This window comes from Zophobas morio, unplaced genomic scaffold (assembly GCF_036711695.1).
Source record: "Zophobas morio isolate AGI-343-1 ecotype UQ-CSIRO unplaced genomic scaffold, CSIRO_AGI_Zmor_V1 ptg000005l, whole genome shotgun sequence".
In the NCBI taxonomy this organism is placed as follows: Eukaryota; Metazoa; Arthropoda; class Insecta; order Coleoptera; family Tenebrionidae; genus Zophobas; species Zophobas morio.
Window position 1 is genome coordinate 5995150 of NW_026972110.1, and position 16980 is coordinate 6012129.

The following is a 16980-nucleotide window of genomic DNA, read 5'->3' on the forward strand; positions in this document are numbered from 1 at the left end:
TTTGTAAAAACAGGGGTGTTAATATTTAATTCAAAAAGCACTATTACATGACAACGAACTTTTTTTACTGTAATTTTACTTTTTATTGAAGTTTTATTTTATAAATTATTGGGTCAAAATTTATCAACTAAATGCAAAATGTGTTGTTGTTCTTGATCACGCCACTCTTTGTCACCTTCATCACCCAAATTACCTGCATATTCTCGCATTATATGCCTTATAGTTTTAAGTGATGCACCTCGTAGATTGAGTATCTGCATAACCCTTTGTTTAATACTTGTAGGACCAGCAGCACAAACTTCGACTATAATATAGTCCACCAACTGCAATGTGAACAAACCTCCCTCCAAACGTTTCATATAATTCGCGTCATCATCTTCACTTTCATTTTCTTCATCCATTGCGTCATCAATAGCCTCAACTTTTTCAAGATATTTAAAATGCAATTCAAGTAATCTGTCTACTTTTTCATGATCATTTTCTGTAAATTTACTAACAAGTCGTTGTCTTTGCGAGCCGCGGCAATTTCTCAACATGGAGGCAATTATGGAAGTCACGTGTTCTTCATGTTCTTCAGTTGACAATACTTTTTTTCTATTTTTCTTCGGCGTTTTCATAAACAATGGAAAAATCGTACGAAGACCCAAAATATCAACAAACTTGTTACAATTATCTTTACCATGTGGTCCTGACATGGCATAATCCAGAACTTTCAAAGAACCATTCCGCGAAGTTTTCTTTTCTCTCAACATCAAGTTCATGAGTTGTAAACCTTCCCCCTTGAGAAAACGATCTCTATTCGAGACAACCATCAGCGCGCTGCATAAGCAATTGAACAAATTTTCCATAAGTTCATGCTCCTCGGCACTTGAAGGATCATGTCTTTTATAGAAAGCCAATTGTTGTAGTAAGGTATCAATCCCGTCCATTTCTCCTAAAGTTGTTCTGTTTTTCTCATTGTCTTGAAGCAAAATTGAGAGTAATTCACTAACATACAATTTATTTGGATCAAATGGAGCTTTCACTTTCAGTCTCTTAAGTAACCATTGAAGCAAACCTTGCTTTGTTGCTTCGTTACATATATCATTTCTCAGTTCTGTCAGGTTCTCTATGATAGATAATGAATTGTGTACACCATCTGCTTCCTCTTTCACTGTCTCATCTAAACGATCTAAGTTTTGTACTAAAAGTGCGATTACCTGATGTTCAAGTAAAGAATCTATGAGAGCTTCTGCACCTTCCTCAGATTCATGAAGAATGTCAACGTCAGTTAATTCCTGCAAAAGTTCGACCGTTGCTACCTAAAAAGAAATTATTTTTGCTTTCAACTCCATTAGTTTTAATAATTAAGAATTTGCTTACTGCAACGTCTGTGTTGTCATGGGCTAATAATTCAAGCAAACTTGGGATCACATGGAGTTTCACCAACAAGGGATAATAATCAGGTGCTGTTGATAATACTCTCATTTCCTGTAGAATTTCATGTAATTCTAACTCGCTCTCCATAAATTTTTCTGGCGAATCTGGAAACTTGATTCGCATTTCTCTGTTTTTCAAACTTCTTTTTTCAAAATTTAACACTATCCTTTTGATTGCCGCTTCATCAATGACTTCTCCCTAAAAAGTGTACAGATCAAACCTAAAAACTAAATACAATAAATTGCACTACTTCAGTTTGTTCTGTTTCTACAAATTTCAAAATTTCTTGTCTTTCTTCTTCACTGATTTGGTCAAGAGTTTGTAACGAAGGTGTCGGTGAGGCAGCCCTAGACATTTTATTTGCTTTATCTCTTGCGATTCGTCGCATCTTTCTTTGCTTTTCAATATCGTCATTTTCATTTTCGACTGGCCGTTTTACACCTTGCGGCGGCTAAGATTTGTTATTTTCGTTACAAAATACATTCACATAACCTATAATTAGTTTACTCACTTTATAATCTAATAATTCCCCAATATCCATTATTCACGTAAAAAAAGGAATAACTTGACAAAGTTGACACTATTTATGCTTAAAGTACGTTAAAATTAGGTCTTTAATCTGAAATAAATAAAACATTTATATTCGTGGTTAATCTAATCAAGCTGACACTGCAAAATGACACACAGCTCGAAAAGATATGCCCGAAAAATATTACTTCATATGAAAACAAATTAATTTCCAAATTTTGTCTTTTTAATGTTTTAGTCAAAAACAAAATTTGTCAAATTTATTTATGAAGAGTCTACGAAAGTTTTAGTAAAAAATTGGGCGTCAGTACAACACAGAATGGCCAAAAAGGGGTTGCTGTTCCCATTTATTTATTTGATTTAATTTTGATGTGGGCGCACGCAAAAGGTGAACATAAAAAAGTCAAAAGAAAAATATATCGAATTTACAAAAAACACTGACGAAAATATATCGCATTTTATTGATCGTAAAAGAGCAGAACATAGAACAGTCAGAAAAACTGTAGAACGAAAATTCTTGAAAAGGGCGTTGTATTAAATAAATAACGTCCATGGGTTCACAGAATAGCGTTATTCAACATATTCATTTAAGGGGCACTGGAAGGTGTGGAAAATTAAATAGATACAGCGTGAAAGTGTCAGACTAATAAGAAGAATGCGAAAGTTACCGCTATCATTTTACTTTTTGTCTTTGTCTGATACACTACTGTGACAGAGATAACAAATACTGTGATGACCCAAACTTCCCGCCTTAAATTGACATGTAAACAAAATTTGAAAAAGCCCGCGAAAACTTGAATTTTGGTCTTGGGTTGTGATCGTCTGCAAAAGTGAGATCCTAGCGTTCCTTTAACTTCGCAACTCTGTGTTCGCAACTGAGGAGATCACTTCACTTACTGATATGAGATTCTCACCTCATTTATCTGCATAAATGGAACAATTTTTAAAGTGACGTTTGCCACAGCTGTCGTCTGTGTAATTTATCAAAAAAAATATTCACCCGATAAAATAATAATATGTTGGTAAGCAGCGAAGATATTGAAGAAGAGTTACATTTAAACCTCCTTGGCAAGCAGTTAAGCACAGAGATACCTTTAAAATAATTTCGATTCTAGATGTATACTAGATACTGTGCTAGAGATTAGGTATTTTACATAATAATTATTTGCTTATCGGTATTTTTCACCATCACGTCGCCAGTTTCATTGAGTTGCCAACCCCATGTCGGTGGGTATCATGATACAAACGACATTTTTACTATTATTGTATATATTAAACAATATTAATTAAGAAATGTCTACCAGACAAAATCTAAACAAACAACCGTGTGAGCGCCAAACTTGCGAAACTCTAGGATTGGTCCGTTTTTCCTCCCACCACAATTGAGTAAAATCCAAGCTCAAGGTGCTTGATCGGTAAGGGGGGAGGTAAATATCTCACTTCCCACCACGGCCGTTTCCGACTCACCTTAGTTAGATATCAAATTGTAAATGGAACATCTGTCAATCTGTCAAAGTCAAGTGAGGAAAAAATATCTGAGATTTCTAGATCTTTGTTTCTAGTAAAAGGAATACACCTATTGTGTTTTTGAAAAATGGTGGGAAGCGTTCGTTCATACAAGTTAGCGCACTGCGGAGCGGGAAAAGTAATAATTAAAAATCTTATATAAGGAAAAAAAAACAATGAGAAATAAACTCAATAAGAGCTCACGGGGCCGGGAACATGAGCCCCACAAGAACTGAAAGAATTTATTCCTCAAAGAAAAAAAAACCTTTATTCTTGCTCGAACCTGAGAACATAGACAGAATATTAGCTACCTCACAGGTACAATAAACAAAAAAAAAGACGCGGGATTCTAGGCAAAGCAAATGGATGGCAACATTCCAGATACTACGATAGTGTAGCCTGTACAAAACAACATGGGGTTGCACAGCGGGTGCAGGGCGACAACCGTATTCCCCGCGAAGGCTCACATGGGTTTAGCATCGCCATTTCCTGCGCGTGGTTTTATGCACCCGCATGCTAAGGCTGACTCCCGTCCCTACAAATAGCACAGCTGGGTAAACTCCCGAGTCCACTAAGGTTGGAAATTGTGGTTGGAAATCGCACGATGCCGCCTCCGCCACCGCGTCTGCGCCACACGACCCCCGAGTTAAACTACGGCTAGCAAAATGAGTACAGTAAAACTCTGATATAACGAACGACCTACGGACAGCAATTCGTGTTCGTAATAAACGATTGTACGTACTAAAAGTATAACCAAAGAAATTTGTGTTTTATATGCTATTGAACACTAACTTTAAAAAAGATGTAATAAACTAGATTGTTTAGCACAAAAAAAGTTTTAAATATGTAATTTTATTTTTTGAAAAAGTCTGTTATGCTTAACTCTGATAAGTAGTGTTTTTTACATCCTATTTGTAACAACTGTAGTCCGTTCTGAAAATCTTCTCACCTAGTGAATTGTCAACTACTTTTGCAAGGTCTTCTGCTTTCTGCCGAAGAACTTCTCCACTTACTGGAACATTATAAGCTCTTTGCTGGCTAAACTATTTTAGAAGAGCACCATCTATGTCTTTCCTCACCGGATCACAAAGCCGCTTAAGTTTTTTTCAAATTCTTACTAGAGTTTGCAGATCGGATCTTTTCTCGTTGTCCCCATGTTGTTCACACAGAGGATTTGGATAGGTGAAATTCTTTGCAGAGGTCAACATTAAAGGTACCTCTTTCTGGTTTTTCGATTATATCTATTTTTGTAGACAAAGTTAACGAAAGTCTTTTTCTGTTATTAAGCCCCATTGTCTTAACGAAGTTAAAACACAACTGACTGCTGCATTCCGGATGTTGTTGTGTTCCGTCTGGAATTGTTTCTAAGAAGTTTAAAGCCGATCTTATGTTCAACAGTTCGTTATAAGCAGTATAGTTATTGATTTTCGTACGTTATAAACAGGTGTTCGTTAAAACCGATGTTCGTTGTATGCGATTAAAAAATGCATTGTTTATATGGGTCTTTAGACGGGACCAAAAAATCCGTTCGTTAAAAGCAGGAGTTCGTTTTATGTGAAGGACGTTATAACAGAGCTCTACTGTATTTGGATTCCAGACAAAGCAACAAACAGAATTTAATCAGGCCACCCTCCATCAACAAAGAAAATGAAATAAGATGAAATTATTCATGTTTTATCAATGATTTTAAACAACAAGAAACTTAGATGAGATTTATATCATGAACTGACCCCAGCTTACCCCAACCGCGATATTATTAATTTTACTAATGCCGTTCTCGGAGTTATTTTGTTATTACGTTTGAATTTACTTTACTCACACGTGGTGAAAATTATGCAACGCAAATAATAACTCGAAAATTGCCATCCAAAAACTTTTCGCATAACATTTGCTAAATGAAATTGCCCTAACTAAGGTAATTCCCTGAAAAGCCCTACTACAACGGATTGAAAATGTGTTGAAAGAGTAGTACGTAAATTAACGGCCACGGCGTCATCCGGGAGCGTCGCCATTTTAGAAAGTCGGAACGCGAAGTTCACATACTCTCGAAGATGACTTTTCCCTTGAAGTTCGGCACGAAATTAAACAATGGGAAATGTTGGGGCCTCGCCGTGGAGGGAAGACATCTCTGCCCGGTTAACACATCCTCCTGGCGTTTCCCAGAACGTTGGGTGGCGGCAGGGAAAACGGGTCGAAAGGCGCCATCGACGATACCGTGGGGGTTGCGGCTCGTCGTGGGGAAGCGTCTCGACGCCTGTGCTGTGTGGGCGAAGCATCACGACGCCTTTGTCGTGGAGGGGAGACTTCACGACGCCTTCGTCGTGGCGGGGAATCATCACGACGTCTTCGTCGTGGAGGGGAAGCATCACGACTTCTTCGTCGTGGAAGGGAAGTCGGCCCAAAACTCAGCAGAAACTCTTGAGCACGGAAAAACGTTTTCTCCCGTGGTAGCAACTTGCACCACACTTCCCAGATCAGCTCCCCGAACAGCTTCATCATGCTAGACAGGATTTCCTTCTCGGAGAGTGAAAGCAACAGGGAGTGCAGAGCACCGTAGCCCCTGATGAAGAAATCTACCATCCACCCATCATGGTTCGGTCGTATGGCGTGTTCTGAATTTTCTCTGCCTCGGCCCATCGGCGATGTAGCGGCCAGAAGAACTCGACGAAATCGCTACGGAAATCGTCGAAATTCTGCCACTTCCACCTATTGGCCGTGGCCCATTCTTTCGCACTTCTCTTGAGGCACCACAGGACCTCCTTCAGCTTATCCGGGGACCGGATGTAGCTCTCCTTGAAGAACTCTTCGAATTCGTTCAGAAATTCTAACGCTCTCTTTGGCGAGCTCCCTGAAAAATAAGGGCGGGTTGTTGCGGCTAGCAGTTGTTCTAGCGATAAGGCGATCTGCTTCCAGTTCGGCTGTTCGCCGTGCTCTGCCACGTCTCGTCGCGGACTTCGGGAACTCGTTTGTTGGAGTTGGCTAGCTGGCCACTCCGCCACTTGCCACCCGCTGCTCCTGTTGTTGCTGCCATCCATGTCGACTTAGCTGATTACCACCTATTAGATGAGAAAAAAAAACAGATAAGTACTTATGCAAAGTACACTCTTCCAGTGCAGTACGTCGACATTGCATGCTGGGCACGCGGCACCAATTGTGCGACTACCCAAACCTCCCGCCTTGAATTGACTCCCGTCCCCGCAAATAAGCCAGCTGGGTAAACTCCGAGTCCGCTAAGGTTGGAAATCCGGCAAAAGCCGTAAACACTCGCACGGAGCCGGCTCCGTCACCGCGTCCGCGCCACACGACCCCCAAGTTAAATTCCAGCTAGCAAAATGAGTACCTATTTGGATTCCAGACAAAGCAACAAACAGAATTTAATCAGGCCACACTCCATCAACATTTTAAACACCAAAGAAAATTAAATGAGATTAAATTATTCATGTTTTATCAATGATTTTAAACACGAAACTTAGATGAGATTTATATCGTGCACTGATCCCAGCTTACCCCAACGCAAACACAAGATAAATAAACACAAAAATATCCAGGCGGTGGTCGAAAATCGGCGTTTGACGAGTACGACTCCCTCGGCGCGGGAATAACATCTCGGTGATGCGATTCCCACGTAATTGTTGAACGGTGTTATCAAGGGGACGCAGCTAACGCATACAAGAAAACCTCCCGTCCCCCAGACCACGAGATTATTAATTTTACTAATGGCATTTCGTTCTCGGCGTTATTTTGTTAAAGATTCGCTTGTTCAGATTACGTTTGAATTTACTTTACTCACACGTGGTGAAAATTTTGCAACGCAAAGAATAATATAAATCTATTATAAGATTAATAAAATTATTTGAATTTTAAAAATACTGAGTGATAATTCTTTGTCTTGTGCTTTGACCTTCGTTATAAAAATGGTTGTGATTTGGCACTTCTGCTTCATTCCCTTCATCCTCTCGAGCGATACAAAAGTTACGCAAAATAGCACAGGCGTTTATAATTCTTTCAATAACGTTGTGGACATGTTTATGTGCTGTGAATTGTTGTATTGCCTTTCTTGCTCATTGTGATTTCGACGTGGCCCTGGTGTCATGAGCCAGGGTTCAAGTGGATACCCTGAGTCCCCAATGAGCCAACTATTTCTGTCACCATTTTCAAACCCATCCCTGCGAGTAAATGGTTTCGAGTAGCACTTGTCGCCCAAATCGCAGTCATGAACTGACCGTGGATATCTTGGATTTATGGCCAGAAGTTTTAAATCTGCAGCAACTATACATTGAGTATTTATACTATGGTATCCCTTGCGGTTTACAAACAGGATCCCTGGGTTTTTATCATTTATAGGTGGAGGAAAGATTTTAATTTGGGTACAATCAATAACACCTATTATTCCAGGAAATCCATTCAGTATATTGAAGAATTTTGCTTGTTCATAATTTTTTGCTGCTTCCGTTACTGGAAACTTCACAAAATGGGCAAAATCTTCATTGAGTACATTTGTCACTGCTGTAATACAATTACTGACAGAAGATTGACTCATCGGAAAACTAAAATCTTGAGCGACCAATTTTGGTAACTCCCTTATGCAAAAAAAAATGGTCTAAAGAGTTTAGACATTGCTTCCCTCGCTATCGGAAATGTGACGACTACATGACTATTCGTCACCTTAGAACTGGTTTGCCGCATATCCAAATCGCGTCCGAGGGATTTTCGCCTCTACTGCTTGGTGCAGATTTGCCGCATGTCGCACTTGGGCGAAGCGAAACATAGTTTAGATTCAGTGCTGATTTGCCGCATGTCCAAGCAGAAATCGATACAGTACCGTTATCCGTTTTTACGTACTTCCTTGCTGTTTTGCTTTTCAGCGTTAGGTTTGGGGTTGGGAAAGAAATCGTATTCAACTTCACGCGCAGAACAATAAGAATAATGTGAAATAAATAAAAAAGAGACTTCACAATTTTGATGAATCTGAAATTTAAAAAAAACAACTGTAATTTGTGCAACTCTTTTTCTGTTGTTATAGATGTTACAAATATTTTCGATTTTTTTTTTTAAGAAAGATTGAGTTTCAAATTATTAGATTCGAAATTTTACAAATTTAAATTTCAAATAGATTTGTTGCTCGTTAAACAAATAATTTAATTTTTTACTTAACAGTAACATTTTTATTTAATGATTTCTCGGAAATGATTGAACTTATTTTCAATAAAATTTTAGTCAACAAAATTCATAATGCTGCATACCTATATTCGTATTTGTGGAAATGATATTTCCACATCAATAATTACAGATAATAATAGATACATTTTTCAGAGATAATTAAGATTAAGATTTCTTAATCAACTTCACGCGCAGAACAAGAAATACGGCAAGGACTCATAATGTGAAATAAATGAAAAATTGAAACGATATTAGAAATCTCGTGGTGAAGTAGTTAACTAAGTATAACGAACAATGAATGTTAAGTTATTGATGTTTTGATTCGATTTTTTCTAAATATTTTTAAAATAAAGAGACTTATTTTTCTTTATTTTTATATAAAATCTACATTTGATAAAACTCATTGCAGTCATTCATTTTTCCTAAAAACTGTAGAATCCAAATATTGCATTGTTAATTTCCATTGTTAAATGGTGAATTGTGAACGAAATACGGAGTACCAAATTTAAATGTGTTTTACAGAAAGGAACTATTTTTACAAAGGATAATAAAATGATATTTTCTTTGCATTGGCGGAGTAAAGGCGGCTCGTTGACTCGCTGCAGTCCTACTAAAATTGCAGCTTAATATGTATTTTTTTTTATATAAAATATTCAAACTGATAAAGAACACTCGGGTAAAAATAGGTTGTTGTCTCAAACAATTGGATTCCAGTATTTTATTAGATTACGTGGATATTGACTACAAGTAGCTATTGTCGGGCAACCAGAGAAAATTAGCAGTGATACTGTTTAAAACTGTAAATGCAGTATATTTGGATTTGGAAATAAATCATTCGTTACCATGTCTTATGTATCAGTGACAATTATGTTGACTGCAACCCAAATCTATTTGATTACCCCTAACTCCATAATATCTAGTACTTAATATAGTTATACGCTTTTCAGTTGAAAATGAAAGAATTATTTGTACTCGTAGTTGTAAACAATTGTATAAATATTTCCGTTGGATTCCTTTGCGAACTCTTTGTCAATTATTATTTATGATACTATGGTATGATCCCAAACTGTTTAGAGAAGAAAGGGAGGCTGTGGTGTGCGCACGTAAACTTGTCCTATTTCTTTCCAATACATTAGCTCTAAATATTAGCTCTCTGTCTATCATCTCCTACGTGCGCTTATCATAGACTCCTTTTTATCTAAAAAGTATGCAGTATTTCCCGCGCAAACCAGCAGTCAGATCTCTAGATTGCCTGGCCTCGTGATTTGTCACGTATTTTTAAATAACATACAGTTTTCTAAATTTGCTGAAGTACTACTAAACTACAAAAATAAATAAACGGGTAAATTATATTCTCAAATTATAACTCCGAATTAAACATGCCGTGAACCCTACTAAGTATAAATTAAACGTCATTGTTTGCTAACTACATAATTGATTAAACTTATTATTTTAATAAGGTAAGGTATTAAACTAGACAGAGACGTGAATACTTTTTTTTACTAATTTTAATAATTCTTATAAATGAGTAGATACTTAATAATAAAGCAATACATATTATTATACGCAAAAAATGTATTTGCATGTTTTTGCATAAACTTCCTGCACTTATAATTTATGAACAGTATTTTGGACGATGCTCAATTAATTGATAAATAATAGTATGTTGATGTAAAAAGAGTATCATTACATTACTTCAAATTCTTTTAACTTTCTTTATGTCGTATATCCTGGTTCCAAAATCTCAAGAAATTAGGGTTATGGTAATTTAATTCAATCTGGGTGCTTAGGGTAAAAACTCAATAAACAACAAATGAAAAAGTATGTTATTTTTAAAAATCATATAACATTTATTGCTGTAAAAGTTGGAGATGACGTTATATGATGGGGAGGATGATTACAAATGTTGGTCAGCGTTTTATCAACTGGAAACGAGAGACCTATGTTTTCGTATTATAGGAGTCATGAAACGTTGAGAAGCCATAAAAGTAGCCAGTCGCCCGATGAACTTGATTACAATAGTTCCTTAGCTTACGCTCGAGACATAAAAAAAAATAAACAATAACATTTGGATTTAATAGCTTTTGATATCTGGTATACCTAAACAGTGAGTGAATTTTATGCGGCTATTATTACCATTACATATAACCATCCAGTTAAATTAATTGGTAAAAAAATTTACCCATAAATAAGTTATTGTAAAGTTATTTTTATTTACACGCGTATAATTGCACAACAATAATTGTTAGACAAATAGAATGATAAAGAAAGGCAATGTCATATTAAAAAACAAATTACTCGTTTCGATGTAAGGTACCTTATATAAGTTAACAACATGCATCTATTTAGTTATTATAGGTAAAATTCTAATCCGGAATTTGTTCTTGAAGTAAGTCGTAAATTGTAAATAGCTATAAATTCGAAAATAATTCTTTTTAAAAGATACAAGTCAAAAATGTATTAGGCATGATTGTCAAGAAACATTCCAATTCTGTTTCAAATTTGCAAGCATTTTATGTCAAAAGCTGATTTTTGTAAACGTTCCAGTAATAAATTTCGAAGCAAAATCCACCTAAACAGATTTTGCTTCGAAATTTTAATTTTCATATTACTTTTACAACATTTTAATTTAAAAAATTAAAAATGTATCTATTATTTGTGATTATTGATGTAGAAATATCGTTAATAAAATGTTACTGTTTAGTAAAAAATTAAATTATTTGTTTATCGAACAACAAATCTATTTGAAATTTAAATTTGTAAAATTTCGAATCTAATAATTTGAAAATATTTGTAACATCTATAACAACAGAAAAAGAGTTGCACAAATTACAGTTGCTTTTTTTTAATTTCAGATTCATCAAAATTGTTAAGTCTCTTTTTTATTTATTTCACATTATTCTTATTGTTCTGCGCGTGAAGTTGAATACGATTTCTTTCCCAACCCCAAACCTAACGCTGAAAATCAAAACAGCAAGGAAGTACGTAAAAACGGATAACGGTACTGTATCGATTTCTGCTTGGACATGCGGCAAATCAGCACTGAATCTAAACTATGTTTCGCTTCGCCCAAGTGCGACATGCGGCAAATCTGCACCAAGCAGTAGAGGCGAAAATCCCTCGGACGCGATCTGGATATGCGGCAAACCAGTTCTAAGGTGACGTATTATCTTTTTTTTTCGCATTACAACTCAATTTTGTTATTATTTGGCAATGACATCTTTGTAATTTTTTTCTGCGATTGCTATGATTACTTATTAAAAAAAAATAAATTGGACGAAGTCGTCTCTGGGATGTATAATATGTATATATGTTGCCTATGCAAACACTGTCAGGTGTGAACAGATAAAATGAACACCCTGTATAGTACTTGTAATTTAAGACAAATAGTGATAACACTTATCAACTTGTAGACGTGAGAGTAAAACAGAAACTAAACTAAAAAATGTAGGTCCAGACTTTTCTATTGCTCTGATTTCCGTTTATTGAATAAAACACTACATTTTATTTACTTTTTGGATGCTGTAATTCACATTTGGTTAATTATAACTTGTCTAGTACTAGCCTCCCCCTAGCTACGGCCTTATGAAATATCGAGAAAATTTGAAAGTACCAAATTGAGCAATGGACTTCGACTTCATTACTGTACGTCCTTAGGTTAACCTCGATAAGAAAAACAACTTAAAAGTGTTTATGTTTATACATCGGAAGAATGTCACGTAGAAATTGTTTGATTTGAATGAGTTCGTCCCCTCAAAACAGAGGATCAAAACAATGAACTAGTAAGCTATAATCGACAAAATGTTCTGAATACCATTATTATAATTCTTCTTATTAAATAAAGATGTTTGTATTTTCACATTTTCGGGAAAATGGGGTGAGTCGTTTTTAATTTGATCAATAAAAAATATGAATGCTATGATGAATCACAAGTAAAAACTTATCATATTTTGCACATTTTGGGTAAAATTTATTCCGCAAAATTTTGAGATAACGTTATCAATTTTTTGGGGGAAATAAACACATTTATTTTGATTAACAATTTACCATGCTTAGAATGACTTTAAAACGTCTGCAAGAGTTCAAAGTATTCAGTCCTGCAGTTCTTGATTTGATCAATAAAATAAATTGACTCAGCCATTAATTTTTTTCAGACACCCAGTATAAACAAATTTAAAAAATATTAATGCAGTGATAAATCACAAGTATAGACTCATCATTCTTTACATTTTTTCAGCAAAATTTTGGGGTGGCGTCATCAATTTTTTTAGGGGGGATGAGCAAATACATTTTGATCAAAAATTTACCATGCTTATGATAACTTTAAAACATTTTCAAAATTTTAAAGCATTTGGTTTTGTAGTTCCTGAGTAAATCAATAAAATAAATTTACGGATATATATTTTGACTAAAAATTTATTATGCTCTTTATAACTTTAAAATATCTGCAAGATTTCAAAGCATTCGATTTAGCAGATTCAAAATTAAATTGCAAAATGTTGTTTTATATTTTCGATTTTTTTTCCAATAATCTGGACGTTTCGGGTAAAAACCTTAGATCATATAATAAATATTATATGATCTACGGTAAAAACTCGAAGTCGTAAGCTACATATATAGGACTATGTTATTTTATACAATTTAAAACCCATTTACTATGTACAATTTTGAAGTGACGTCATCGTATTAGTGGTGGGGATGATTAGAGAAATTTTTTTTAGCGTTTTACCATCCACATGATATTCCTAATATAAATACAAAATTTGACAACAATCGGCTCAGTACTTTCGAAGATATTCTGTCTAATAAAAATCCATAACGGCAGATAAACGGACAGACAGACACACGGAAACGGAAAACCTATTTCTTCGTCCTGTAGGGGTCATAAAAGGTCGAGAAAACGTAAAAGTAGAGAGTCGGCCGATGGATTCGATTACAATACTTCCTTCGCTTACACTCGGGAAGTAAAAATGTAGGGTGTAAAGAACAATCAAAGGGTCTGGTAGCAGTGGTAGTGCAATACCTTCCCGAACTCGTGGAGGTAAACAATACGGGCTAACGAGCTGTATAAGTTCATTAACATTTTCTCGTGAAAATCTGTATACAGATTTGAAAATTCCTTCAAGAAGCGTTAAGGGATTAGAAGCATCGCTCAAAGTTTTTTTTTGCCAAATTATAGCGTTGTCTAGAAAATTTTAATATTATAAAAAACGTGCATTTTTATACTTGTAACGTAATTTTGAGGACCCGGGGTGGGCTAGTTAGCATCATGCTTGCCCGCTACACCTTGGGTCGTGGGTTCGATTCCCGCCATGGCTCTGGGTGTAACGTGTATGTCCCGTTCCCCTGTAATTGGGCCTCAGTGCCTGTTGGGGGACGTAATTAATAAAATAAAATAAAAAAAAAATTCTAATAACCAACTTTGTTCAGACGTCTGTACCATCTTAATTAATCAGACAACCAATATTGGCTTTTTAGTCAAATGTCACCGTAATAGATCGAACTTGTTACTTTCCAATAATCTGAACATTTGCAAGATTGATTCAAGTTGATTCAAGGGAACACATCCAATTATCGTTTTGAACTTTTTTCTTGGTTATTTTTCAATTATCTAATAATAACAACCAATATCCAAGTTTCACCATAAGAGACCTGAAACTCGAAAAATGCCATCCAAAAAGTTTCCGCATAACATTTGCTAACTAATAAAACTGCTCTAGCTAAGGTAACTAATTCCCTGAAAACTCCTACCACAACGAATTGAAATTGTGTTGAAAGATTAGTACGCAAATTGACGGCCACGGCGTCATCCGGGAGCGTTGCCATTTTGGAAAGTCGGAACGCGTGGATATGGTCACACACGCGAAGCTCACATACGCGGGATTCCCGCGTCTCACCTGCTCCGTAACCATCGAGAAGCAACGCTGCTTCGTCCACACCAGCACACAAGGAATAACGTGGAAAACACAGAACCACTGCCTAAATTAAGGAAAATTTCCAACTGCACAATCGCAATAACCCCCTTGTGTCCTCAATACTACTTCTACCTACCCCCCCCCCCCCCCACATTAAATGATTTTGTCGATTTTATGAGAATACCTACACCATTAATAATAAATAAATAATAGCAAAACGCAAATATATTGTAAAAACAAAAATCTAAAACAGGCATTATACCGACACTATTAATACATACATATATCACTATTTAAAGGTACATCACAAAAGTTTGTGTGTTGTCTTCCCAAAACAGAAGACTAAAATAATTAATTAAGCCACAATCGAACAAAATGTTCTGAATTTTATTATTATAATTCTTATTTTGTCATTATTACTTTACATTTTTCATAATTACTTGCGTATTCTCATATTTTTGAGAAAATGTGGTGACACGTTCTTAATTGGATCAATAAAAAAATTGTGATGACGCCAATAAGGTAAATAATACTTGTCATAGCACAAAAGAAAATTAGTCACAGCGCATTACCAATGCAAGAAAAAACCAAAGTGATAACAGCTGTGACGGCAGTACGACTCCGCAATTACGACTGATAAATTTTTGTTGTGCACTTTTTCGAAATCACTGAGACAAGTGTTATTGTTAAGTAGGTACGTGACAGAGCGAAAATAGCACATCTGGGGTTTCTTGAGGTCCCAACTTGACAAACAAAATCATAAAAATTCCTCGATTCTTTTCGGTGAAGGGATGAACCGGCGTCAGTAGTGGTAGCTTACGCTCGGGAAGTACAAAGTAAAAATGTTAATAATGTGAAAAAATTGCTGCACAAATTGCAATTTCCAGCTGCACAAATGCATTTTTGAACTGCACAAAATGTGTAGAAGTGCACATTAATTTAGGCCCTGCACAGAACAGGTGGAAAACATACCTCTCGGATCTCCAAACCCAAACACGTGGAAACAAACAACGCACAGACACTTGGAAAACACAGAGAGCACCAACTTGACGTCTTACACGAAAGGCTCGAAAGTAAAAGGAGTAAGAGTCTGTGGTAAGATCAAGTCAATATGACGTGTCCACTCACCCTTCTCTAAATCAACCCTCCGCGCATCTCCCTCTGAGTGGTTTTCGTTTCTTTCCATTTCTACCCCTTTTCTTACCAAAAGTTTTGTACGCGAAAATTTGATTCGAAACGAATTACCACTATAATATCTGTCGCCTGTCAACAAATTTAACCATAGAAAGATTTAACTCGTGATTTAACCTATGGATTTAACCGTGATTTAACCATGGCCGACTCCATTAATCTCTAAAGAGATATGGCCGTTCCAATCGGCATTTACAAATTGGCTATCCAAACAATTGAAAAGTTCTCTAAAGTGGTGCCATCTGACAATGGAAATGTTAAAAAAATACAACCCCGATCGAGTTGTCATTAAATTTTGACAATTTGTAATTTAATAACGTCAAATAAATTCAGATCAGGAATGTTTATAACAGAACTAATTTTATTATATCAAATGGAATAAATAAAAATAGCAATGGAAAATTCTAATCATATTAATGTAAGTAGATATACCTGAATACCTATGCACTAAATAATAACAAAAAGAAAATTACAACTTTAGAACCTTTTTGCTGACTGGTTTGTGCTGCAACAGTTTTGTCTTGACCACTGACTAATCAATCTGTGGTTTCAAGACATATGTTGTCCAAAACAGGTTTTACAGTTGTTGTTACAACAAATTTACATACTAAACGTTTATGTTTTTCACATTTAAATAGAGGGTTCTTCTCTAGGTGAGGAAATATTATGTTCAGCAACTGTTCACAAGCTCTTTCAAATTTTAAAAGTGGAAAAATTTTCAATGCAATGTCCGATATTTGTTTCACAACCCCTACAAAACGAAAATTCGGATAAGTTAGTCCCCCACGATCTTGTAAAAAAATTAATTTTAAGAGAGGTCCAGGAAGTTCAAATGATAATAGCGGAGAAAGACAATCATCACAGTGAAATTTGTCATCTAATTTTTTTATAATGTACCCTGCTAAAAAGGGACAGTAGCGGAATAAATTTCTGCATGTTGTTCAATATTCTTACACAAATTGATTCTTAAATATTTGTCACCTGGAAATCCAAAGAAAGGTTTAGTACTGTTCCCACATAAATAACATTTCTTCATGTCTGACGATTTATTTGCAATTACCGCTCAAATTAGGATAAAACATCAATGTCAGTCAATAAAGAAATCTGTAATTAAAAATTAATATGCGTAAGGACCACCAGAGTCCGCCAGTTTAGGGTCACTTCATGGCATACTTGCTGTACTTGCCAAAAAATGCCGAATGGAACGGCCATATCTCTTTAGAGATTAATGGAGTCGGCCATGATTTAACTTTTAAACTAC

At 35.6% G+C, this 16980-nt stretch overlaps 2 protein-coding genes across 5 annotated transcripts; both read right to left on the reverse strand.

Annotated features, from left to right (window-relative positions):
- Positions 1-2103, reverse strand: LOC135122484 (beta-catenin-like protein 1). 3 transcript variants are annotated; one of them, XM_064046684.1, is made up of 4 exons: positions 1931-2103; positions 1670-1870; positions 1363-1617; positions 1-1301 (listed from the first exon to the last, which is right to left on the reverse strand). In XM_064046684.1, the coding sequence occupies exons 1-4, from the start codon at positions 1958-1960 to the stop codon at positions 114-116; spliced, it is 1674 nt and encodes a 557-aa protein (XP_063902754.1). In that variant the 5' UTR covers positions 1961-2103; the 3' UTR covers positions 1-113. The 3 variants fall into 3 exon arrangements, with proteins under 3 accessions (XP_063902754.1, XP_063902755.1, XP_063902757.1); XM_064046685.1 differs by lacking the exon at positions 1931-2103 and having other exon boundaries at positions 1363-1639; positions 1691-1777; XM_064046687.1 differs by lacking the exon at positions 1931-2103 and having other exon boundaries at positions 1363-1646; positions 1691-1762.
- Positions 2104-4330: 2227 nt separating this feature from the next.
- LOC135122491 (uncharacterized) lies at positions 4331-16499 on the reverse strand. 2 transcript variants are annotated; one of them, XM_064046697.1, is made up of 2 exons: positions 15657-16499; positions 4331-6509 (listed from the first exon to the last, which is right to left on the reverse strand). In XM_064046697.1, exon 2 carries the CDS (start codon positions 6486-6488, stop codon positions 6027-6029), a length of 462 nt encoding a protein of 153 aa, XP_063902767.1. In that variant the 5' UTR covers positions 6489-6509; positions 15657-16499; the 3' UTR covers positions 4331-6026. The 2 variants fall into 2 exon arrangements, with proteins under 2 accessions (XP_063902767.1, XP_063902766.1); XM_064046696.1 differs by lacking the exon at positions 15657-16499 and adding an exon at positions 15501-15620.
- Between the last annotated feature and the right edge of the window lie 481 nt (positions 16500-16980).

Excerpts from the sequence above, each read along its gene's own strand:
- LOC135122484 (XM_064046684.1), bottom strand. The coding sequence starts at position 1,960 with ATGGATATTGGGGAATTATTAGATTATAAA. Across the intron at positions 1,618-1,669 it reads TAGAAACAGAACAAACTGAA|GGAGAAGTCATTGATGAAGC; the intron begins GTAGTGCAATTT and ends TACACTTTTTAG. Across the intron at positions 1,302-1,362 it reads ATGACAACACAGACGTTGCA|GTAGCAACGGTCGAACTTTT; the intron begins GTAAGCAAATTC and ends ATTTCTTTTTAG.
- LOC135122491 (XM_064046697.1), bottom strand. The coding sequence starts at position 6,488 with ATGGATGGCAGCAACAACAGGAGCAGCGGGTGGCAAGTGGCGGAGTGG.